Below are 25,875 nucleotides of genomic sequence, written 5' to 3' on the forward strand. Positions count from 1 at the left end.
TTCACAATCAATAATATTTATTTGCAAACTTGCACAGGGGTAGACACGAACAATAAAGTGATATCTGAATAAAAATTTGTATACACAAGTTGGGGACACACCTTGTGGTCAACAAGGTCAAATAGGGTCAAGGCCTGTTGTCAGCCTGAGCGCCAGTGTGGTGAGCTGGGGTCTGGTAGGTGCCCTCCTTCACCATCTTGTCCCGCTGCTTACGGATCTCATACAGCCTCTTGTGCTACAGACACAGAAAGAGAGAAAGAGATGCACGGAGAGTGAGAGAGATATCCACGTCAAACACTTACTGCACATTCAGAGGAAATATTGAGAGAGGCTGTCAAACTTTTTTTGGGGGGGCGAAAGCTCAAAACTTCTTAGGAGGTATTGTTGTGTTTTTTCAGCTCATTGCTGATCAAAACCACAATTCTCTTCATTGATCAACTAAATGTATTTTTAACAACAAAATCAGTCAAACAACAAAAGCATCTCCTATAAGTCTTGACAATCATTTGCTAATCAACAGCAAAGCTTTCTCCAACTATCCATGAAGTCAATGAAAAAAAGGTAGAGCTGGACAGGATGGACTAAGGGTGTGAACGTTTAAACATTCAAATGTTTAAAGGAAATTGGGATCCTTAATGTATAGAAAAATCCCTCACTGAATTTTATTTTATTTTACGTAGATGCAGAAAATAAACAGCATAGTGGGTCAATTTCCGCAACAATAAGAGAGTTGAAGCACAAGGCTCAACTTCTCTGCTGTTTTGGTGCCCTGGCTACCACGATGTGAACAGCGTGACGCGAACCCGTGCAGATACTTTATGTGACTGTGTGAGAAGTGTTGCATCTCGTTTATCTCAATATCCTAGGCTATTCATTGATATTTTGCCCTGCTTTACTGAAGGTGCGAGTCCTGCCTATACTGTGCCCCTCCCTATCTCTCCGTCCGTCTCTTGCTAGCTCCCAATGAAACATGCAGGTAATCAGTCTCCTCCAAAAATACTGAATCTTAGGAGTCGATTCCGCTACGAATCTTGACCCTCAGAAATAGGAGTCGACGTGCAAGGGAACAATTATTTGAGTTGACTCTTCACTACTACGTCATTGTCGTTAAGTGTTGGAAAAGGGCAGAAAAGGCAATCGACAGCACTGTATGGCAATACTTTGAGAAGTTAAATGAGAAGGAAATTCAAACTTTGCAAAGTGGAATTGAGGTACAGTAATGGTAGTACAGATGCAAAGCTTAACCTTCTGAAAGGGACGCACCGTGAGACACAGACCGTTGCTGACAGCAGTTCAGCTTCATTGTGAGTTTGCGTGGAAATTAGAGGTTGACCGATTATGATTTTTCAACGCCGATACCGATTATTGGAGGACAAAAAAGCCGATACTGATTAATCGGCCGGTTTTTAAAATGTCTTTGTAATAATGACAATTACAACAATACTGAATGAACACTTATTTTAACTTTATATAATACATCAATAAAATCAATTTAGCCTCAAATAATGAAACATGTTCAATTTGGTTTAAATAATACAAAAACAAAGTGTTGGAGAAGAAAGTAAAAGTGCAATATGTGCCATGTAAGAAAGCTAACATTTCAGTTCCTTGCTCAGAACATGAGAACATATGAAAGCTGGTGGTTACTTTTAACATGAGTCTTCAATATTCCCAGGTAAGAAGTTTTAGGTTGTGGTTATTATAGGAATTATAGGACTATTTCTCTCTATACCATTTGTATTTCATATACCTTTGACTATTGGATGTTCTTATAGGCACTTTAGTATTGCCAGTGTAACAGTATAGCTTCCGTACCTCTCCTCGCTCCTACCTGGGCTCGAACCAGGAACACAACGACAACAGCCACCCTCGAAGCAGCGTTACCCATGCAGAGCAAGGGGAACAACTACTCCAAGTCTCAGAGCGAGCGACGTTTGAAACGCTATTAGCGCGCACCCCGCTAACTAGCTAGCCATTTCACATCACATCGTTACACCAGCCTAATCTCGGGAGTTGATAGGCTTGAAGTCATAAACAGCTCAATGCTTGAAGCACAGCGACGAGCTGCTCGCAAAACGCACAAAAGTGCTGTTTGAATGAATGCTTACGAGCCTGCTGGTGCCTACCATCGCTCAGTCAGACTGCTCTATTAAATCATACTTAACACACAGAAATACGAGCCTTAGGTCATTAATATGGTCAAATCCGGAAAATATCATCTTGAAAACAAGACGTTTATTCTTTCAGTGAAATACGGAACCGTTCCGTATTTTATCTAACGGGTGGCATACATCAGTCTAAATATTCCTGTTACATTGCACAACCTTCAATGTCATAATTACGTCAAATTCTGGCAAATTAGTTCGCAATGAGCCAGGCGGCCCAAAATGTTGCATAAACCCTGACTCTTCGTGCCATGAACACAAGAGAAGTGACACAATTTAATATTGCCTGCTAACCTGGATTTCTTTTAGCTAAATATGCAGGTTTAAAAATATATACTTCTGTGTATTGATTTTAAGACAGGCATTGGCGTTTATGGTTAGGTACACATTGGAGCAACGAGTCCTTTTTCGCAAATGCGCACTGCATCGATTATATGCAACGCAGGACACGCTCGATAAACTAGTAATATCATCAACCATGTGTAGTTATAACTAGTGATTATGATTGATTAAGTTTAATGCTAGCTAGCAACTTACCATGGCTTCTTACTGCATTCGCGCAACAGGCGGGCTCCTCGTGAGGCAGGTGGTTAGAGCGTTGGACTAGTTAACCTTAAGGTTGCAAGATTGAATCCCTGAGCTGACAAGGTAAAAATCTGTCATTCTGCCCCTGAACAAGGCAGTTAACAACCTCTTAAGTCGACCCTCTACTTTTTCGAACATTCTGTTAAAAATCGCGCAACATTCCGGCGTCCTGCTACTCATGCCAGGAATATAGTATATGCATATGATTAGTATGTGTGGATAGAAAACACTCTCACGTTTCTAAAACTGGTTAAATCACCACTGTGAGTATAACAGTGTCTGTTTCATCGAAAAGCGCAAGAAAAACTGATCACTGAAAACTGAAAAAAATATCCATGCGCCACTTGCATGTATTGTTCAAGGGGCACGAAATTAAATAGGGCCGAGATTGCAAGTCCTACAGCTTCCACACGATGTCACCACTCTTGTCAATTGCCTTCTCGTTGTTTCTTGGTCAAACGAGGAAGAGAGACCACTTTCCATCCGGTCTCCGACAGGAAGTTTTGGAAGAGAGATTTTGGAAGATGATTTGAAAGCGTGGAGCTATTGAATACACATCGCCTCGTGATCAATTTGATAGATTATTAACGTTTACTAATACCTAAAGTTGGATTACAAAAGTATTTCGAAGTGTTTTGTGAAAGTTTATCGTCAACTTTTTTAATTTAAAAAAATGACGTAGCGTTTTGAAACAGTCTTTTTTTCTGAATCACACAGTTTCCGTAGATGGATATTTTGGGTATATATGGACCGATTTAATCGAAAAAAAAGACCCAATAGCGATGTTTATGGGACATATAGGAGTGCCAACAAAGAAGCTCGTCCAAGGTAATGAAAGTTTTATATTTTATTTCTGCTATTTCTGTAGTGCCGGCTACGCTAATTCTTTTGTTTACGTCGCCTTCAGGTATTTCGGGGTGTTGCATGCTATCAGATAATAGCTTCTCATGCTTCTCATGCTTTCGCCGAAAAGCATTTTAATAATCTGACTTGTTGGCTAGATTCACAACGAGTGTAACTTTAATTCAGTGCCCTACATGTGTGTTTTGATGAACGTTTGAGTTTTAACGAGTGCTATTAGCATTTGGCGTAGCGCATTTGCATTTCCAGATGCCTAGATGGGACGTCTGCGTCTCAGGTCGACGCAAGAGGTTAACCCACCGTTCCTAGGCCGTCATTAAAAATAAGAATGTGTTCTTAACTGACTTGTCTAGATAAATACAGATTAAATAAAGGTGTATAAAAAAAGAAAAAGAAAAAAGAAAATCGGCGTCCAAAATGACCGATTTCCGATTGTTGTGAAAACTTGAAATCGGCCCAAAATTAAATCGGCCATTCCGATTAATCGGTCAACCTCTAGTGGAAATGGTCAACCTCTAGTGGAAATGTATGAATTTTATGTTTAAATGTTAAGAACATTTTTCCATTTATCACATCCCTAGAATGGACAACCATGTAGGATGACTAACAGTTACTTTATCAAAGACATGGACATCAACTGACAACTCTTCAACAGGTCTTAGTTGATGAAATCACAAGTGTTTATGGGAAAAGGACACGAAACACACACACACTCTTCAACTCAGATGTCTTACACTCACCGTCTTCTCTCTGTGCATGCACTCATAGAAGTCCTCAAACTCAAGCTTGCACTCCTTTTTGGCACGGGTCTGACCAATGCCATCTGCACACTCGATCCACTCCTTCTCAAAGGCGTGGCAGCGCGGCGCACGTTTATATGGCTGCTCTCCACCCTGGATCAACATCCATTTGTCCATGTTGATACCCAACTTCCCCTGGAGGTCGATGAACGGCATGATGCTGCAGGATGGTGGGGGGGGGGGGAGAAGAGCAAAGGTGATGCTTAAGGTTTTTGATTAGAAAGGGGCCTTTCTGTGTTTCTTTGTCTTTTCCCTAGAGTTATTATGGCCATAATAACAAGGGATGTATTCACTAGGAACCAAGCAGAAACAAACTGAATAAAACAGGGAGACGCACACCTGAATTTGTCCAAAGAAAACTAATTTTAGTTGCAAAACATTTTGCAACTGTTTGCTAATGTTACGGTCTATTGGCGAATGAATACACCCAATGTGTTGGCTGTGCATTAAATCTCTGACATTTCTCATTGGTATAGAGAGCCCTCTAGCTGTACATTATTGTTCATAAAACTGGAAGCATCAATATAAATTCAAGAACAATAGCCAAACGTTCAGTAGAATTAGATAACATTACTAACTCTGGAGAACACTGGGGCCATACCCAGCCATATGCGCTAGCATTACAGTACATTCCACTGCTCTCCTTCACTGCAGCCGAGGTGAGTAAAACATTTAAACGTGTTAACCCTCGCAAGGCTGCAGGCCCAGACGGCATCCCCAGCCGCGCCCTCAGAGCATGCGCAGACCAGCTGGCCGGTGTGTTTACGGACGTATTCAATCAATCCCTATACCAGTCTGCTGTTCCCACATGCTTCAAGAGGGCCACCATTGTTCCTGTTCCCAAGAAAGCTAAGGTAACTGAGCTAAACGACTACCGCCCCGTAGCACTCACTTCCGTCATCATGAAGTGCTTTGAGAGACTAGTCAAGGACCATATCACCTCCACCCTACCTGACACCCTAGACCCACTCCAATTTGCTTACCGCCCAAATAGGTCCACAGACGATGCAATCTCAACCACACTGCACACTGCCCTAACCCATCTGGACAAGAGGAATACCTATGTGAGAATGCTGTTCATCGACTACAGCTCAGCATTTGAACACCATAGTACCCTCCAAGCTCGTCATCAAGCTCGAGACCCTGGGTCTCGACCCCGCCCTGTGCAACTGGGTACTGGACTTCCTGACGGGCCGCCCCAGGTGGTGAGGGTAGGCAACAACATCTCCACCCCGCTGATCCTCAACACTGGGGCCCCACAAGGGTGCGTTCTGAGCCCTCTCCTGTACTCCCTGTTCACCCACGACTGCGTGGCCACGCACGCCTCCAACTCAATCATCAAGTTTGCGGACGACACAACAGTGGTAGGCTTGATTACCAACAATGACGAGACGGCCTACAGGGAGGAGGTGAGGGCCCTCGGAGTGTGGTGTCAGGAAAATAACCTCACACTCAACGTCAACAAAACTAAGGAGATGATTGTGGACTTCAGGAAACAGCAGAGGGAACACCTCCCTATCCACATCGATGGAACAGTAGTGGAGAGGGTAGTAAGTTTTAAGTTCCTCGGCATACACATCACAGACAAACTGAATTGGTCCACTCAAACAGACAGCATCGTGAAGAAGGCGCAGCAGCGCCTCTTCAACCTCAGGAGGCTGAAGAAATTCAGCTTGTCACCAAAGCACTCACAAACTTCTACAGATGCACAATCGAGAGCATCCTGGCGGGCTGTATCACCGCCTGGTACGGCAACTGCTCCGCCCACAACCGTAAGGCTCTCCAGAGGGTAGTGAGGTCTGCACAACGCATCACCGGGGCAAACTACCTGCCCTCCAGGACACCTACACCACCCGATGTTACAGGAAGGCCATAAAGATCATCAAGGACAACAACCACCCGAGCCACTGCCTGTTCACCCCGCTATCATCCAGAAGGCGAGGTCAGTACAGGTGCATCAAAGCTGGGACCGAGAGACTGAAAAACAGCTTCTATCTCAAGGCCATCAGACTGTTAAACAGCCACCACTAACATTGAGTGGCTGCTGCCAACACACTGACTCAACTCCAGCCACTTTAATAATGGGAATTGATGTAAAATATATCACTAGCCACTTTAAACAATGCTACTTAATATAATGTTTACATACCCTACATTATTCATCTCATATGTATACGTATATACTGTACTCTATATCATCTACTGCATCCTTATGTAATACATGTATCACTAGCCACTTTAACTATGCCACTTTGTTTACATACTCATCTCATATGTATATACTGTACTCGATACCATCTACTGTATCTTGCCTATGCTGCTCTGTACCATCACTCATTCATATATCTTTTTATGTACATATTCTTTATCCCCTTACACTGTGTATAAGACAGTAGTTTTGGAATTGTTAGTTAGATTACTTGTTGGTTATTACTGCATTGTCGGAACTAGAAGCACAAGCATTTCGCTACACTTGCATTAACATCTGCTAACCATGTGTATGTGACAAATAAAACTTGATTTGATTTGATGAATGGGAAAGCTAGTTAAAGTGGAACTGACAGCGGTTTAACTACTTTGCAGATATGAAATAAATAAAAAATAATATCAGTAAAAAAATTTTAAAAAAATCTCAGTTTATATTACAAAACCAACTTTATAAGAGGTTTCAGAAGTAGGTTCTATTGGACTCCACATTCCATGATGTACACTACATTACCAAAAGTATGTGGACACCTGCTGGTCAAACACCTCATTCCAATATCATATGCATTAATATGGAGTATGTCCCCCATTTGCTGCTTAAAACAGCATACACTGTTCTAGGAAGGCTTTCCACTAGATGTTGGAACATTGCTGCAGGGACTTGCTTCCATTCAGCCACAAGAGCATTAGTGTGGTCGGGCTCTGATGTTGGGCGATTAGGTCTGGCTCGCAGTCGGTGTTCCAATTCATCCCAAAGTGTTCGATGGGGTTGAGGTCAGGGCTCTGTGCAGACCAATGAAGTTCTTCCACACCAATCTCGACAAACCATTTCTGTATGGACCTTGCTTTGTGCACGGGGGTATTGTCATGCTGAAACAGGAAAGGGCCTTCCCCAAACTGTTGTTACAAAGTTGGAAGCACAGAATTGTCTAGAATGTCATTGTATGCTGTTGCGTTAAGATTTTCCTTTACTGGAACTAAGTGGAACTAACCGTAACCATGAAAAACAGCCCCAGACCATTATTTGTCCTCCACCTAACTTTACAGTTGGCACTATGCATTGGGGCAGGTAGCGTTCTCCTGGCATCCGCAAAACACAGATTCGGCTGTCAGACTGCCAGATGGTGAAGCATGATTCATCAGTCCAAAGAACGCGTTTCCACTGCTCCAGAGTACAATGGCGCAGAGCTTTACACCACTCTTGGCATTGCGCATGGTGATCTTAGACTTATGTGCAACTGCTTGGCCATGGAAACGCATGTCACGAAGCTCCCGATGAACAGTTAGTGTGCTGACGTTGCTTCCAGAGGCCGTTTGGAACTCTGTGGTGGTGAGTGTTGCAAACGAGGACAGACAATTTTTCCGTGCTACGGACTTTAGCACTTGGTTTCTCCGATACGTTTCCACTTCACAATAATAGCACAGTTTACCAGGGCAGCTCTTGCAAGGCCAAAATGTGACAAACTGACTTGTTGATAAGGTGGCATCCTATGACGGCACCACGTTGAAAATCACTGAGCTATTCAGTAAGGCTAGTCTACTGCCAATGTTTGGTTATGGAGATTGCATGGGTGTGTGGCTGAAATAGCCAAATCCACTCTTTTGAAGGGGTGTCCACATACAGTACCAGTCAACATTTTGGACACCTACTCATTCACAGGTTTTTCCTTATTTTTTGACTATTTTCTACATTGTAGAATATTAGTGAAAACATCAAAACTATGAAATAACACATATGGTATCATGTAGTAACCAAATATTTTAGATTCTTCAAAGTAGCCACCCTTTGCCTTGATGACAGCTTTGCACACCCTTGGCATTCTCTCAACCAGTTTCACCTGGAATGCTTTTCCAACAGTCTTGAAGGAGTTCCCACATGTGACCGACCAGCTAAAAATTGGTCTGATGTAGCAAAATTTGAAATTGTAGCTCTGGCGCCTCTACTTTTATCCAAAATGGTATATCATACACTACAGTTTATGAACAATAATGGTATATCATACCCTACAGTTTATGAACAATGGGAAGGAAATTTTGCTTTGAAAGTTAATAAACTTGTAAACTCACTTTTGAGAAACTGGCCTTTTCAATGTTTTGGTACTAAACCCAGCAAAAAAAGAAACGTCCTCTCACTGTCAACTGCATTTATTTTCAGCAAACTTTACATGTGTAAATATTTCTATGAACATAACAAGATTCAACAACTGAGACATAAACTGAACAAGTTCCACAGACATGTGGCTAACAGAAATTAAATAATGTGTCCCTGAACAAAGGGGAGGGGGGTCAAAATCAAAAGTAACAGTCAGTATCTGGTGTGGCCACCAGCTGCATTAAGTACTGCAGTGCATATCCTCCTCATGGACTGCACCAGATTTGCCAGTTTTTGCTGTGTGATGTTAACCCACTCTTCCACCAAGGCACCTGCAAGTTACCGGATATTTCTGGGGGGGTATGGCCTTAGCCCTCATCCTCTGATCCAACAGGTCCCAGACGTGCTCAATGGGATTGAGATCTGGGCTCTACGCTGGCCATGGCAGAACACTGACATTCCTGTCTTGCAGGAAATCACGCACAGAACGAGCAGTATGGCTGGTGGCATTGTCATGCTGGAGGGTCATGTCAGGATGAGCCTGCAGGAAGGCTACCACATGAGGGAGGAGGAAGTCTTCCCTGTAACGCACAGCGTTGAGATTGCCTGCAATGGCAACAAGCTCAGTCCGATGATGCTGTGACACATTGCCCCAGACCATGACGGACCCTCCCCCTCTAGAGTAAAGGCCTCGGTGTAACGCTCATTCCTTCGACGATAAACGTGAATCCGACCATCATCCCTGGTGAGACAAAACTGCGACTTGTCAGTGAAGAGCACTTTTTGCCAGTCCTGTCTGGTCCAGCGACGATGGGTTTGTGCCCATAGGTGAAGTTGTTGCCAGTGATGTCTGGTGAGGACCTGCCTTACAACAGGCCTACAAGAACTCAGTCCAGCCTCTCGCAGATAGTCTGAGCACTGATAGAGGGATTGTGCATTCCTGGTGTAACTCGGGCACCTGTGCATGTGTTGTTGCACGTGGCCTGCCACTGGAAGGAAAATCAGCTGTCCATCCTGTCTCCCTGTAGTGCCGTCTTAGGCGTCTCACAGTACAGACATTGCAATTTATTGCCCTGGCCACATCTGCAGTCCTCATGCCTCCTTGCAGCATGCCTAAGGCACATTCAGGCAGATGAGCAGGGACCCTGGGCATCTTTCTTTTGGTGTTTTTCAGAGTCAATAGAAAGGCCTCTTTAGTGTCCTAAGTTTTCATAACTGTGACCTTAATTGCCTACCGTCTGTAAGCTGTTAGTGTCTTAGCGACCGTTCTACAGGTGCATGTTCATTAATTGTTCATTGAACACACATGGGAAACAGTGTTTAAACCCTTTACAATGAAGATCTGTGAAGTTATTTGTGTTTTTACCAATTATCTTTGAAAGACAGGGTCCTGAAAAAGGGACTTTTCTTTTTTTGCTGAGTTTACTACTGGAGAGTTCTTTGTCTACACCCATTTAGCATCGTTCACACCCTCTTAAGCTTTAACCCCACCCATCTCTTTTAGGGTTGATCCAAGCGTTCTGTACTAACAGCAACAGTCAAGCCCCCTAGCTAACTTGCTAGATACTGTCAGACACAAATGACAGGGCAGCTCACTGAACATTACTCACCCTAGCAGAGCTGGATAGGCTGTTATGTTATATAGAGCGTTGGTGACTGCAACTGTGTGGTCAGATTGTCCATTCGTAAATTCAAAATGTATCACTCTCGGAGAGCAAACCGGACACTCTGGCCGATGAGTAGGGTTGATCCGAACGTTCTGACCTCACAACGGCAGTCAAGCACCCAAACTAACATCATTGGCTAGCTTACAAGCTACTTCCAGACACATAATGAGACAACACCCCACTCTAACCATTTTACTCAACCTAGCAGAGCTGGTTAGGCTGTTTTCATTTTATCCAGAGCGTTGGTGAGTACAACTGTGCTTCTGGCAATAATTTAATTATGCTTTTTAGCCCACGTTTACTGAAACCGGCCATATTCAGCTGGCGTTGAAGGTTCATAAATTCATCAGTTATTCTGCGCTCTGGCACACTCAGACGAGAGTGCTCTGAAATCGGAGCAGATGGACAGACTGAATTTTCCAAATGCACCCAAAATGGTTGCTTGCATAGTAAAGTCTTTGGTTAAAACAAGTAGCTAGCGAGCTAGGTAAACAATGAACGATAATCCCAACTCATGACGCAACTACCCTGCATGAATCTGCAGGTAGCTAACCAACCAGGTTCAATGTTAGCTAGCTAACATTAGGCTATAGCTAGTTAAGCAAATGTACAGTACCAATCAAAAGTTGACACACCTACTCATTCCAGGGTTTTTCTTTATTTTTACAATTTTCTACATTGTAGAATAACAGTGAAGACATCAAAACTATCAAATAACACATATGGAATCATGTAGTAACAAAAAAAGTGTTAAACCAAAATATATTTTATATCTGAGATTCTTCAAAGTAACCACCCTTTGCCTTGATGACTTGTTAAAAGTTAATTTGTGTAATTTCTTTCCGTCTTAATGTGTTTGAGCCAATTACTTGTGTTGTGACAAGGTAGGGGTGGTATACAGAAGAAAGCCCTATAGCCCTAAGTTCATATTATGGCAAGAACAGCTCAAATAAGCAAAGGTACGACATTCCATCATTACTAAGACATGAAGGTCAGTCAATGCAGAACATTTAAAGAACTTAACGTTTCTTCAAGTTCAGTCGCAAAAACCATTCAGCGCTATTATGAAACTGGCTCTCATGAGGACCACTACACGGAACGGAAGACTCAAAGTTGCCTCTGCTACAGAGGATAAGTTCATTAGTTACCAGCCTCAAAAATTTCAGCCCAAATAAATGCTTCACAGAGTTCAAGTAACAAACACATCTCAACATAAACTGTTCAGAGGAGACTGCGTGAATCAGGCCTTCATGGTTGAATTGCTACCAAGAAACCACTACTAGAAGGACACCAATAAGAAGAAGACTTGCATGAGCCAAGAAGCACGAGCAATGGACATCAGACCGGTGGAAATCTGTCCTTTGGTCTGATGATTATTATTGTTTTATTTTCTGGTTCCAACTGCCATGTCTTTGTGAGATGCAGAATAGGTGAACAGATGATCTCTGCATGTGTGGTTCCCACTGTGAAGCATGGAAGAGGTGTAATGGTGCCTTGCTGGTGACATAGTCTTGATTTATTTAGAATTCTAGGCATACTTAACCAGCATGGTAACCACCACATTCGGCAGTGATACGCCATCCCATCTGGTTTACGCTTTGTGGAACTATCATTTGTTTTTCAACAGGACAACAGGATCTCCAGGCTGTGTAAGGCTATTTTACCAAGGAGGAGAGTGATGGAGTGCTGCAGCAGATGACCTGGCCTCCACAATCACCCGACCACAACCCAATTGAAATGGTTTGGGATGATTTGGACTGCAGGGTGAAGGAAAAGCAGCCAACAAGTGCTCAGCATATGTGGTTAGTCCTTCAAGACAGTTGGAAAATCATTCCAGGTGAAGCTGGTTGAGAGAATGCCAAGAGTGTGCAAAGCTGTCATCAGTGCAATTAGTGGCTACAATGTACTGTATAGATAGATAGGTGTACACGAAGGCATTTTTGGCAGAATAGATGGATGCAGTTCAATGCATGATTAATATAATTCACCAATCCTTTTCTTGGTATTCCACAAATTCCACAATTTAACAAGGCACACCTGTTAATTAAAATGCATTCCAGGTGACAACGTCGTGAAGCTGGTTTAGAGTGTGCGAAGCTGTCGTCAAGGCAAAGGGTGGCTACTTAGAATAATCTCAAATATAAAATATATTTTGATTTGTTGAACACTTTTTTGGTTACTAGAGGATTCCATTTGTGTTACTTCATAGTTGTCTTCACTATTGCTCTACAATGTAGAAAACAGTAAAAAAAATAAAAATAAAAAAACCTGGAATGAGTAGGTGTGTAAAACTTTTGACTGGTACTGTATGTTTTTATTAGGTTTTATTTAATGCAATGTCTACAAATTGTCTAAACGCACGGCTGCTTTCCCACTATTACCTATATAATTTTCACAAATGCCTTAGTATATGCAATTCCCAAACACTTAAGAACTTATGAAAACGTGAAAATGACCTCATCTAAGTAACGTTAGTCGTTTGTCAGAACATGTTTCAAAAAGTGTCATTCTTTCTGGGGGTGTACATGAACAGATTTTAATAAGATTTCATGTTCCTAAAATACTGTCAGACCCACTTTAACGTGCGATTACCAGCTAGCTAACGTTACAGCTTGCCAGCCCTAACGAGTTAAGTTAGCTAGCTAACTAGCCAAAGCAACGTTGCATTTTGACATTCATACAAGCCCATTACCTAGCTAGCTAGTATTATTAACGTCGTTAATTCCAGCTATGCTAGCTAGCAATATTAAGCAGCAATGCACTTATTTCACTCGACTTTGCTGTCTAGCTAACTGTTTAGCTAGCTAATTGTATTGATAAACGAACAAACTGACGTAAAAGACAGCTAGTTAGCTTGCTAACGACAAGAAAGACCGTTCGCGCTGTTTGGTCACTTGCTAAACAATTTCCCCCACATTGTTGTTGAGCAAGCGTGTACAATATTATGTTAGGGTTGTCTTGTCAAACGTTATGTAAATATGGTATCCATGTCATTATTTACCGTGTTTTGGTGAACTCACTTTAACCTTCTGTGTGGATCCCCTCACTTTACAGTAGAGCGGCCTAAGCCTGAAATCAGATGGTCGCTTGGCAACCTAGCCTATATTTACGACACTACTGTAAAGATCGTAGGGAAATTTCTTAACCCCAGCTGGACTGAACACGATCATATTTAACTGTAACATTACTATGACCAGTGTAGGGGAAGCTACCAATTACTTCACACTGGAAGAAGTTAAGCTACACTAAAGTTACTTTACAAAAGTAGTTAACTACATTCAGCCTACGTGATAAATTATATCTAAATCTAAAATGTAATACACTACAAATTGTAATAACAGATCACTCTGGAGTCAGATGTATTTTAACCTATTAAATTACTAGTTGGACTACAGTACGTGTAGTTCACTACTCCCCAACACTGACTATGACCAAGTATGTTATGCATAAAGACTTTGATTCATAAGTCAAATGTGTGTCTGTGTTTCATTCCATTTCCCCATGACTAACCACAATAAGACAATATTGGTGCAACAGAAAATGTGTTTATTTTCCCAAAATATGTCCACAACGTTTTTCACAGTCCTGTGTGTTCGGCCCCATATAGGGGCTTACAAAACAGTGTCAGGAGATACACATTTATATATAATACTTTTATATTACTATTTACAGTATATATTTATAACTATTTTATCCACATCCAGTGGCGACCCATCATTCAGGGCAGAGCCCCACCTGTTTTGAGCCCCTCCTGTTGTCTGTTTTGCATGTTATTTTGGTATTAATACGTGTTACATATCTTTCAAACAATATAAAATTAAAATTAAATCATTGAGTTAATAAAGCCGCATACAAACATGGGTCTCTTTTTTGCTTTCTTGAGTAAGGCAGCTTCAAAATGCAGGTGTTTCAGCCTAGCTCAGTGCTTTCTGTGGTGGTGAGGCAGCCAGCGGAAAATACGGAGCGTAGGGGTTGGTAATGTTCTCTAGTTGCGCCTTGACTGGCTCAGTGTTCTGTCACTCATGGGGACACTACGCCACTGAAAAATCTACGGGTAGAGCTAAAAAATTCAAGCCCCTCGGGTGCGGCCTTAGAGTTACATTAGAAGTGCCCATCCAAAAAAAGCTCAAGGTCATTGGCCACAGATAAAATGGTCAAATCTCGTTATATCTACCGTAGCTTTGAGTGGACTGATCATGTCAACATCATACTTTCAAAATCTTAGCTAGCAAGCTAGTCAAGCAGTCATCATCATGAATCACATTGACAATCTACTGGCAAATCCTTTTCAATCCTTGTCATATGAAGAGAAATTATAGATAAAACGTATCGGTGCTCATCTGCGATTGGACATAAATATTACACAAGTTGGACATCGCAAATTCAAACAATGAGTGATTTGGAAGGAATCAGTGGCTAACTGCAAGCGTTGCAAAGCAATCACTAGCCTGCTATTCAGTGGAATGGGTGTGTGGTCCATGTCTGGGTTTAAGGGTCTCTTTTCCAAGATTAAAAGGATAAACATTCATGCTGTCAATCCAGCAAGACTTCTGCCACATTCAAAACAACTGGAAACTCAGAACTGGGAAATCTCAGACTTCAGTGAGTTCAAAAATAACTCAAAAAGTGAGTTTTAAAAAACTAGCTCCAACTGGAAAAATATGTTTTGAATGGTCATCAAACTTAAAATTCCAAGTCGGGAACCCAGGCCTCTTTCTAGAGCTCCAATTGGAAGATCACTGGAGGTCAGGATTCAACCTTGTTTTTTTTCCAGAGTTCCCAGTTGTCTCGAAAGCACCATAAATCCAGAGAATACCAGACTTTGATGACAAAGTTTGATGAGGAATGCTGTGCCACCTTCCTTGGTCCCTTTCCCCCTCATAACTTAGCCTACTGTTCTGACTTGGTGGTGCACATATAGCCTATAGCCTGTTTTAGATAAATGTAATCATTGAATATTGTAAGAACTTTCATTGTCTGCTTATATGCCCTCTTTATTTATCCTACAGTTCTGACTTGGTGTACAGGGAGAATACTGTAAGAACGGACTCTGTTTTGAATTCTGTAGCTGTACATTTCAAAAGTACATAACAAGTAGTTAAATTGACTACGTCCGTATTAGCTCGCTCATCAATGTCTTAATCAAAATTACAGATTGCCTCTTATCCGCTCGTCGTCCCCTTATGCCATAGTTTGTACATCTCAATTATCAGAAGAAACCACATTTGTTTAAGCAAGTCAGCCATATCAGCTGTGTTTTTTTAAGAGGCTGAATGAATTGTTTCGCTGCCAGACAAGGCTCTGCTGATAGCCAGGTGTAGCAGTGGTAAGGATTCACTCCATGGTGCTGAAAAGAAAGCTTTGCTGTTGGGACAGCTTTATATAGGCCCTTACAGTTTGTGGGCACTGTTTGTCACCATTATAGTGCTATTAATGTATTGTTTAGTGTTGTGTAGTAGCTTTGCTGGCATGCATCTAAAAAAAAATGGGAGTTTGCCCCACCAAGATTTACATGCTAAAATCGCCACATCTAGGTGTGTTATTAATGGTAAATCCTCCTTTCATATTTAGGAAGTTCTGTTTCAATCCGTGGTACATTCATGTGGTTTCTCATAGGCAGAAATAAGCCAAAACTGAATTACATCAACATACCATACTAAGCTCTGCCCAATCGTATGATTTGACCCAATAAAGCTTATTTGAAGTGAAACAATGTTCCCATATAGAGATTTCTCATGATGTCTATGGTAAATGGGGATATCTTTAAGAACTGAAACTGAAGCACATGGTTTGTAAACAGCAAAAATAAGCTCTAGTAATTATTCTTGAAGAAATTAAAATGAGTCTGCAAAATGTTGTTACACTGTAAAAAGGTTTCTGATAATCAACATTTGGCTATGATTGTACAAGTGTGATTTTAAGCAATGGACGAAAACTTGACAATGAATAGCAAAAAAAAAGCTGAATATTTAAATAAAGTGCACAAGTGCTCATTCATACATTCACTCGATAGTGGAACAAACAAATACAATCACAAAAAGTCTTTCCATTCTACTATTATTTTCTACTGAAAATGTATATTGTGTCTTTATAGGTCTTTGTGAGTGAGTAGCACACACTTTCAATCTCACACACACACACACACACACACACACACACACACACACACACACACACACACACACACACACACACACACACACACACACACACCATTCGAGTGGGTCAGACAGCTAGCATGTCAGAAAGCCAGTGTTCGTCAGTGTCTGTAAGGCAGGCAGTCAGTCATTCAAGTGGAACTGTCTGCTGGTTCAGTACTTGTCCATCTTCCACGGCATCGGATCTCATTAACCCCTAATTTCTTCTTCTCTGTGCAGCTGAGATTCAAGTGCAGATCGCATCTAAAAGTCATGTCTCTGTACAAACTACTGTAAACTCCACCAGTGTATTAGGTACGTATTATGCTTGTAGGCCTATACACCCATACAAAACGCAGTTCATGCAGACTCATGGACACAGCAAATAATTCAATTTCAAGATCATTCAATTATAAATAGAAAAAAAATTGGAAATCAAGCCTACAAAGTCCAGTACAAATGCCACACTCACGCATCCCTAAAAACATCCCCTTTCCATAGTACAAACCCTATTCCCCACAATCCTTCACTCATTGGTGTGCTTGGTGACATTTCACCTTGTTTCCTTTTTTTTTTGCAGTATTTCTTGTGGCAAATTTGTACGTCTTGTTTAAAAAAAAAAGTTTGCTTAAGTAGCCAAGGCATTTTTGCACCAAGAAGTAAACAAAAATTGTTGTATTAAATCTCAGAGAGGTAGAACCCTGCCAATTCTCTGCAAGGAGATCGACATGTTGATAGAAGACAGACACGTGTAGATAGGTGCTGTCTGCAGGTCAGATGTTTTGTAAACAAAAAAAGCAGCAAAAAAAATGACTGAAACGCTCAATCAATCAATGGAGAAAAGCTAAAACAAAAACATTTTGGATTTGTGCAATCTTAGAGAGCTCTCAAAGACAGTCGGACTCTTAAACATAGAGGATGACGTTATCCGGGGGACAGTGCAGGCTGTCGGAGGTGACAAGGGGTCTGCAGGTGGCCTGGGGTTGAGAGGGCCGGCAGCTTTTGAGATGAGGCGAATCACAGTCGTCTGACGTCAGCTCGGCGATGTCGTCTGATTGGGTATCGGACATCTCCAGGTCGCTGCGGATGCTCTCGGGCTGGGCCAAAGTGACATCGCGAAGCCCCTCCCTGAGCGACGCCCCTGGAGACAGGCCTAGTCCTGAGCCAAACAGAGCCCCGCCCCTTCTGGAGCTGCAGTCCTGAGGCTCCTCCCCCCCTGAACCAGGGCATGCTGCCATAGCAGCAGGGGGCGTGTTTAGGTCTTCCTCACTGGTCAAGCAGAGGTGGCTGGGTTTAGTCTCGATGTCCACCTGGATCTCCAGGTTATTACAGTCCCTAGGAGAACAAAGATGTTTAGATTCACTCGTCACCATATCATCTGCTGTATCAAGTGTCACCTTGCATACCATTATAAGTTAACTCAAAGCTGGTTTTAAAACGTCTGTCGGGAATTAAATCAATGGCAAAAATAAATATTTCTGAACCAAAGTGCTGCCTGCATACCACACAGACTAAAGATAAGTCAGACTCAAGAGAGATTCAAGAAAATTGAGGAGTTGCATCAGAGACAACAACAACGTCAGACCGACAGAAACAGATTGAGACTAGATGGCAAATCAAGGAGGGGGAGCAGATTTTCTCAAAATCGTATGTGTGTATGTAAGAGAGAGGGAGATTGTGACACTCACCTGTCAGGTAGTGTGTAGGAGGAGATAATGGAGCCTGCCATGCCCCGAGTGCTGGCACAGTCACTACCCGCTCCCAGACTACCTGTCTCTCTCTGGGCACCATCCTTCCCCAACTCCCCTCCCTGGAGCTCCAACCTGGAACAACACAAAACATGATTACAGTGTTCAACATATGTCACATTACATTTACTCAGCAAAAACATTTACAGCAGAGGTTATAAGAGCAGTCCTCATCCAACCAAGATACATAACCTTCAAAGGGACAGCAACAACTGTAAACTGTTAAACTGTTTGTTTAAGTCTTACTTGGCCCCTATTTATACTGTCTCCCTGTTTACAATACACATTCCCCTCCATAAGACGTACAGAACAGGTTCTCTTCCCTGCTGGGCCCCCTCCATACCTGTTGTATTTGCCAGTCCTGGCTCCAAGGGCGCCCCCGGCCAAAGTGTTAAAGTGGGGGGTGTCCCCCAGGACCCCAGGGGCCACAGAGAGACCATCGCTGGGGGAGGTGGTGCTGAGGCCACTGGCTGCCCCCTCCAGGCTGCTCTCACCCAGGCTGGGGGACTTGAGGGCCCGCCAAGCATCAGCCACTGGGAGACAATTATTTGATATTTTTATTTGATGCATGATGAGATGTTTATCAATTCGATTCCATTCAATATTTCTTATCTCAATTCATTTGCAGTTTAATTACGTTTGTCACCTAAAATTGAGACATACAGTTGAAGTCGGAAGTTTACATATACCTTAGCTAAAAACAAGTCAGTTTTTCAGAATTCCTGACATTTAATCCTAGTAGAAATTCCCTGATTTAGGTCAGTTAGGATCACCACTTTATTTTAAGAATGTGAAATGTCAGAATAATAGTAGAGAATTATTTATTTCAGGTATTATTTCTTTCATCACATTCCCAGTGGGTCAGAAGTTTACGTATTAGTATTTGGTAGCATTGCCTATAAATTGTTTAACTTGGGTCAAACTTTTGGGTAGCCTTCCACAAGCTTCCCACAATAAGTTGGGTGAATTTTGGCCCATTCCTCCTGACAGAGCTGGTGTAACTGAGTCAGGTTTGTAGGCCTCCTTGTTCGCACATGCTTTTTCAGGTCTGCCCACAAATGTTCTATGGGATTGAGGTCAGGGCTTTGTGATGGCCACTCCAATACCTTGACCTTAAGCCATTTTGCCACAACTTTGGAAGTATGCTTGGGGTCATGGTCCATTTGGAAGACCCATTTGCAACCAAACTTTAACTTCCTGACTGATGTCTTGAGATGTTGCTTCAATATATCCACATAATTTTCCATCCTCATGATGCCATCTATATTGTGAAGCGTACCAATCCCTCCTGCAGCAAAGCACCCCCATAACATGATGCTGCCACCCCAGTGCTTCACGGTTGGGATGGTGTTCTTCGGCTTGCAAGCCTCCCCCTTTTTCCTCCAAACATAACAATGGTCATTATGGCCAAATAATTATATTTTTGTTTCATCAGACCAGGGGACATTTCTCCAAAAAGTACGATCTTTGTCCCCATGTGCAATTGCAAACCGTAGTCTGTCTTTTTAATGGCGATTTTGGAGCAGTGGCTTCTTCCTTGCTGAGGGGCCTTTCAGGTTATGTCAATATAGGACTTGTTTTACTGTGGATATAGATACTTTTGTACCTGTTTCCTCCAGCATCTTCACAAGGTCCTTTGCTGTTGTTCTGGGATTGATTTGCACTTTTCGCACCAAAGTACGTCTATTTTTAGGAGACAGAACGCGTCTCCTTCCTGAGCGGTATGACGGCTACGTGGTCCCATGGTGTTTATACTCGTGTACACTTGTTTGTACAGATGAACGTGGTACTTTCAGGTGTTTGGAAATTGCTCCCAAGGATGAACTAGACTTGTGGAGGTCTACAATATTTATTCTGAGGTCTTGGCTGATTTCTTTTGATTTTCCTATGATGTCAAGAAAAGAGGCACTGAGTTTGAAGGTAGGCCTTGAAATACATCCACAGGTACACCTTCAATTGACTCAAATGATGTCAATTAGCCTATCAGAAGCTTCTAAAGCCATGACATCATTTTCTGGAATTTTCCAAGCTGTTTAAAGGCACAGTCAACTTAGTGTATGTAGACTTCTGACCCACTGGAATTGTGATCCAATGAATTATAAGTGAAATAATCTGTCTCTAAACAATTGTTGGAAAAATGACGTGTCATGTACAAAGTAGATGTTCTAACCGACTTGCCAAAACTATAGTTTGTTAACAAGATATTTGTGGAGTGGTTGAAAAATGAATTTTAATGACTCCAACCTAAGTGTATGTAAACTTCCGACTTCAACTGTACATGTAGGTAAGAGTTGTTGTTGTATTTTACAGTATTAAGTCTATTAAAGCAAAAATTATAGCTATTGAAGTATTGCTCACCTGTGATAGGGCCATCGTCCTCGTCAAAGTCGATCCGCATGCCACGCCCCTTTCCTCGGCTGACGCCACAGCCTCCTCCGCGGCACAGAGAGATGGGCACAACTCCATAGACATACGCCAACATGATGGGCACACCAATACCCACGCTGACGGCTGCAATCACAGGAGCTGTGACGATTGACAGGGCCACTCCCCCTGTGATGGCCAGGTTCCTCCTGTGGCGATTGGTCTTCATCCCGTCATAATGGGCGTGAATCTATCACAAAAAAAGAAAAGATAGATATTAGTGAAGGTGAAGTTATACAGTAAATACACATCCTGGACTTTCACAATGGTCTAACAGTGTAGCCTGGTCCCAGATCTGTGTGTGCTGTTTTGCACAATGAGTTGCAGATAAAATGTCTGTACTGTGATTCAGATACAATTATATTATAAAGCACTTGGGAGAAGTAGGTCATGTGTCGTGGAAGGGGATTTCTTTATTTTTTTCACAGACTTACAGTGCCTTCGGAAAGTATTCAGACCCCTTGACTTTTTACACATTTTGTTACGTTACAGACTTATTCTAAAGTATATTTTTAAATCCTCAGCAATCTACACACCGTACCCCATAATGACAAAGTGAAAACAGGTTTAGACATTTTTGCTAATAAAAAATTAAAAAACTGAAATAAGCTTATTTACATAAGTATTCAGACCCTTTGCTATGAGACTCAAAAATGAGCGCAGATGCACCCTGTTTCCATTGATCATCCTTCAGATGTTTCTACAACTTGATTGGAGCCCACCTGTGGTAAATTCAATTGATTGGACATGATTTGGAAAGGCACACACCTGTCTATATAAGGTCTCACAGTTGACAGTGCATGTCAGAGCAAAAACCAAGCCATGAGGTCGAAGGAATTGTCCGTAGAGCTCCAAGAGAGGATTGTGTCGAGGCACAGATCTGGGGAAGGGTACCAAAACATTTCTGCAGCACTGAAGTTCCCCAATAACAGTGGCCTCCATCATTCTTATATGAAAGAAGATTGGAATCACCAAGACTCTTCCTAGAGCTGGCCGCCCAGCCAAACTGAGCAATTAGGGAAGAAGGACCTTGTTCAGGGAGGTGACCAAGAACCCAATGGTCACTCTGACAGAGCTCTAGAGTTCCTCTGTGGAGATGGGAGATCCTTCCAGAAGGACAACCATCTCTGCAGCACTCCACCAATCAGGCCTTTATGGTAGAGTGGCCAGACGGAAGCCACTCCTCAGTAAAAGGCACATGACAGCCAGCTTGGAGTTTTCCAAAAGGCTCTCAGACCATGAGAAACAAGATTCTCTGGCCTGAATGCCAAGCGTCACGTCTGGAGGAAACCTGGCACCATCCCTACGGTGAAGCATGGTGGTGGCAGCATCATGTCTGGAGGAAACCTGGCACCATCCCTACGGTGAAGCATGGTGGTGGCAGCATCATGTCTGGAGGAAACCTTGCACCATCCCTATGGTGAAGCATGGTGATGGCAGCATCATGCTGTGAGGATGTTTTTTAGTGGCAGGGACTGGGAGACTAGTCAGGATCGAGGGAAAGATGAACGGAGCAAAGTACAGAGAGATCCTTGATGAAAATCTGCTCTAGCATGCTTAGGACCTCAGACTTGGGCTAAGGATCCCTTCCAACAGGACAACGACCCTAAGCACACAGCCAAGACAACACAGGAAAGTCTCTGAATGTCGTGGAGTGGCCCAGCCAGAGCCTGGACTTGAACCCGATTGAACAGCTCTAGAGAGATCTGACAATAGCTGTGCAGCATCGCTCCCCATCCAACCTGACAGAGCTTGAGAGGATCTGCAGAGAAACGTTTGAGAAACTCCTCAAATACAGGTGTGCCAAGCTTGTAGTGTCATATCCAAGAAGACTCTAGACTGTAATCGCTGCCAAAGGTGTTTCAGCAAAGTACCGAGTAAGGGGTCTGAAAACATGTAAATGTGTTGTGTACGTTATTTTATTTTATAAATTAGCAAAAATGTCTAAAAACCTGTTTTTGCTTTGTCATTATGGGATATTGTGTGTAGATTGATGAGGGGGGGAAAAAACGATTTAATCGATTTTAGAATAAGGCTGTTGAGAGTGGATGGTAGGGAGTTGGCTGAGTACAACAGGTAATAGTCTGAAAGGTATTTCTACAGCTGTTAAGGCTTAGGGGCCTGGAACAATAAAGTGTGTGTTGGAGGGCAATAGTACATCATTCAAATGAGTTTAAATTCAAACTCGCAGTTATATTGTATTTCCACAAGGGTGCGCTAAAGAGATATCCTTCAAATGAGGTAATTCTGCAATTCTATCATGACACAACATTTCTTCACAATTATGTTGTTTTCGGAGAACAGTTGTAGCACCATACTGAAACTAACAAAAATAGTTTATATGGTTTGAAAGCTCATCTATTTCAGGAATTGTATTTCTCAATTACTGGAATATAAATTAGGAAATGAAAGTAACACCATGAAATGAAACATCATATTGACACCAACTACATTTTTAAGAACAGCACTGTCACATTTAATTTCTACAATGGATTGGTTTTCTGTTAAACTTCATGAAAAGTAAATACTTTCATGATCTTCCTTTTAATGTATATGCACTCACAGTAAGCCACTCTAAATAACAGAATCTGCTAAATGACTGAGTGTAGTCCTACATGTAAGGTGGGGGGGGGGTTGCCCACCTTGCGCCCCACATAGACGGGGAGGCCAATGACCATGGCAGGCACAGCGATACCAGCGATGAGGGTGATGCCCACTGGGGCTCCGATCAGTGTGCCCAGCTGCCACAGGATCTTCTTCTTACGAGTCCACGGCTTCTTTCCCCAGAACGTACACCCTGATGGACTGAGAGAAAGAAGAGAGAGAGAGAGAGAGAGATAGGTGAAGAGTAAAGGCAGAGGGGTAGACAGAAGACTGATTAGTTCTGGGCCCCAGTTCAGGAAAGGGAAAGGGGGATACCTAGTCAGTTATACAACTGAATGCCTTCAACTGAAATGTGTCTTCCACATTTAACCCAACCCCTCTGAATCAGAGCTGCCTTAATCAACATCCACGTCGTCAGTGCCCGGGGAGCAGATACACCACAGCAACAGAGGAGTGGAGGTGAGGTAAGGCTGTGTCATTATGAATTCAGAGCCCTCTGCTAAACGTCACACAGCAGTGAGACATGCATCACTGCCTGTTATCCACCGTTACAGGATGCTCATGCTCATCAGGAAAATCTGTGGAAATGTTCATTCATTTTACTGTATGAATATATACTGAACAAAAATAGAAATGCAACATCTAAAGTGTTGGTCCCATGTTTCATGAGCTGGGGGAAAAAAATAAGGAATTTTCTCACACGCACAAAAAAATGTATTTCTCTTGAATTTTGTGCACAAATTTGTTTACATCCCTGTTCGTGAACATTTCTCCTTTGCTAAAATAATCCATCCACCTGACAGGTGTGGCATATCAAGAAGCTGATTAAACAGCATGATCATTACACAGGTGCACCGTATGCTGCAGACAATAAAAGGCCACTCTAAAATGTGCAGTTTTGTCACACAACACAATGCCACAGCGAGTGTGCAAATGGCATGCTGACTACAGGAATGTCCATCAGAGCTGTTGACAGAGAACTGTATCTTAATTTCTCTACCATAAGCCGCCTCCAACGTCATTTTAGAGAACTTGGCAGTACGTCCAACTGCAGACCACGCGTAACCACGCCAGCCCAGCTTATTCACCTGTGGGATCGTCTGAGACCATCCACCCGAACCGAACAGCTAATGAAACTGAGGAGTATTTATGTCTGTAATAAAGCCCTTTTGGGGGGAAAAAGTCATTTTGATTGGCTGGGCCTGGTTCCCCAGTGGGATAATACAGTGGGATAATGCACCAAATATCAATTTCAACAATTTTACTGAGTTACAGTTCATATAAGGAAATCAGTCAATTGAAATAAATAAATTAGTCCCTAATCTATAGATTTCACATGACTGGGCAGGGGCACAGTTTATTTATTTCAAATGACTGATTTCCTTATATGAACTGTAACTCAGTAAAATTGTTGAAATTGATATTTTGTGTAGCCTTATCAAAACAATAAGACTTTTAACTCCGTTATGTTTGTGTCAGTATTTAGTTTGATCTCAATTCCATAAAATGTGTAGGTATTTCAAGGTTTTAAATCATTTCTGGAGGAATGGGGGGAAAAAAGCACCAGTCCAGCCCCAGTAATAACAGTCATGCTTTAAAATTGGGTGGATGTCATGTAAACCTAGTAAAAAAAGGTTCCCACATCCGCTTTTCAACAGAAAAAGAAGCTCGATTGAACTTGCTGTATCCCTAAAAACCGTATGCATCCGGCTGTTGGCAACTCCACTAAGGGTGGGTAGGCCTACATGTATTTTTTGGCACATGGAAAGTAGTCTACTACTACGTTACATCCTGTGTTGACGTGAACTGCCGTAGGCTTGAGAGTTACCTGAGGTAGTGCAGGTCAGAGATCTCCTTCATGCAGAGCCAGCAGAACTCACAACCACACACTGCACAGGTCATGTGGTTACAGCTGCCGTCGTTCATCTTGATTATGTAGGCGCCACATCGTGGGCAGGGCTTGATGTCATCAGCTAGAGACGAGAGAGAGTGGGTAGGTTGATTAGTGGGAGGAGGATTCAGGACCATGTTGATCTTAGGTCAGTTTTCATGGTTTCCCGTTAGGATTTGGGGAGGGTAAACTCATTCTAGATCTGTGCCTAAAAAGGGACTTCTACTTTTACCAGAGACAGAGGAGAATTGGTTTGGAGACATTGACTGCCAACAGCTAGTATAAGAGACAGGCTGAGACAGATAAGAGGTTGTGGTAAGGGCTAATCTATTCAGACTTTTTGTTCTGTCCTTTGGAACCTGAGAGGTCTGAAAATTGCTTTATGAGAAGAGGGCGACTAATACAGAGACATAATAATAACAACATTATGAAGAGTCATCAAAGTATTTACCAGGCCCGTGCTCCTGCATGTAGCTGGGTGAGTGGTTGCTATGCGGGTGCAGGAAGAATGCCCTTTGCTGGCGGGCCGAGTCACAGGTCTGGTTGGGGTGCCACGCCTGCTTGCAGTGGTAACAGAACTCAGCCAAGCAGCCCTCTCTACGACACACCAGCCTGGGGCAGCTGGCACAGCCCGAAGCGATCACTGCAAACCTGGCAGAGGGAGAAAGAGGGAGATGTTTGATTTTCAGAAAAACC

At 42.5% G+C, this 25,875-nt stretch overlaps 2 protein-coding genes across 4 annotated transcripts in view; both read right to left on the reverse strand.

Annotated features, from left to right (window-relative positions):
* On the reverse strand, window positions 1–13,503 carry LOC112264852 (NADH dehydrogenase [ubiquinone] iron-sulfur protein 5). Of its 2 annotated transcripts, none has more exons than XM_024441723.2 (3): window positions 13,377–13,503; window positions 4,352–4,571; window positions 1–235 (listed from the first exon to the last, which is right to left on the reverse strand). In XM_024441723.2, exons 2-3 carry the CDS (start codon window positions 4,565–4,567, stop codon window positions 128–130), a joined length of 324 nt encoding a protein of 107 aa, XP_024297491.1. In that variant the 5' UTR covers window positions 4,568–4,571; window positions 13,377–13,503; the 3' UTR covers window positions 1–127. The 2 variants fall into 2 exon arrangements, with proteins under 2 accessions (XP_024297491.1, XP_024297492.1); XM_024441724.2 differs by having other exon boundaries at window positions 13,396–13,484.
* Window positions 13,504–17,063: 3,560 nt separating this feature from the next.
* The window catches only part of LOC112264853 (E3 ubiquitin-protein ligase RNF19B), a 30,933-nt gene continuing 22,121 nt past the window's right edge, over window positions 17,064–25,875 (reverse strand). For both annotated transcript variants that reach the window (XM_024441726.2, XM_024441727.2), the window contains exons 3-9: window positions 25,631–25,830; window positions 25,117–25,261; window positions 23,327–23,489; window positions 20,619–20,874; window positions 18,604–18,793; window positions 18,201–18,335; window positions 17,064–17,847 (exon numbers count right to left, since the gene is read on the reverse strand). In XM_024441726.2, the coding sequence (XP_024297494.2) occupies window positions 17,418–17,847; window positions 18,201–18,335; window positions 18,604–18,793; window positions 20,619–20,874; window positions 23,327–23,489; window positions 25,117–25,261; window positions 25,631–25,830 (1,519 nt within the window). In that variant the 3' untranslated portion in view covers window positions 17,064–17,417. The remainder of the gene's footprint in view (window positions 17,848–18,200; window positions 18,336–18,603; window positions 18,794–20,618; window positions 20,875–23,326; window positions 23,490–25,116; window positions 25,262–25,630; window positions 25,831–25,875) is intronic.

This window comes from Oncorhynchus tshawytscha, linkage group LG13, assembly GCF_018296145.1.
Source record: "Oncorhynchus tshawytscha isolate Ot180627B linkage group LG13, Otsh_v2.0, whole genome shotgun sequence".
Taxonomy (NCBI): Eukaryota; Metazoa; Chordata; class Actinopteri; order Salmoniformes; family Salmonidae; genus Oncorhynchus; species Oncorhynchus tshawytscha.

What these genes read in the sequence shown, in the direction of transcription:
- LOC112264852 (XM_024441723.2), bottom strand. Translation starts at nt 4,567, where the DNA reads ATGCCGTTCATCGACCTCCAGGGGAAGTTGGGTATCAACATGGACAAA. An exon ending in GCATGCACAGAGAGAAGACG is followed by an intron (nt 236 to 4,351) that starts GTGAGTGTAAGA and finishes CTGTGTCTGTAG; the next exon opens with CACAAGAGGCTGTATGAGAT.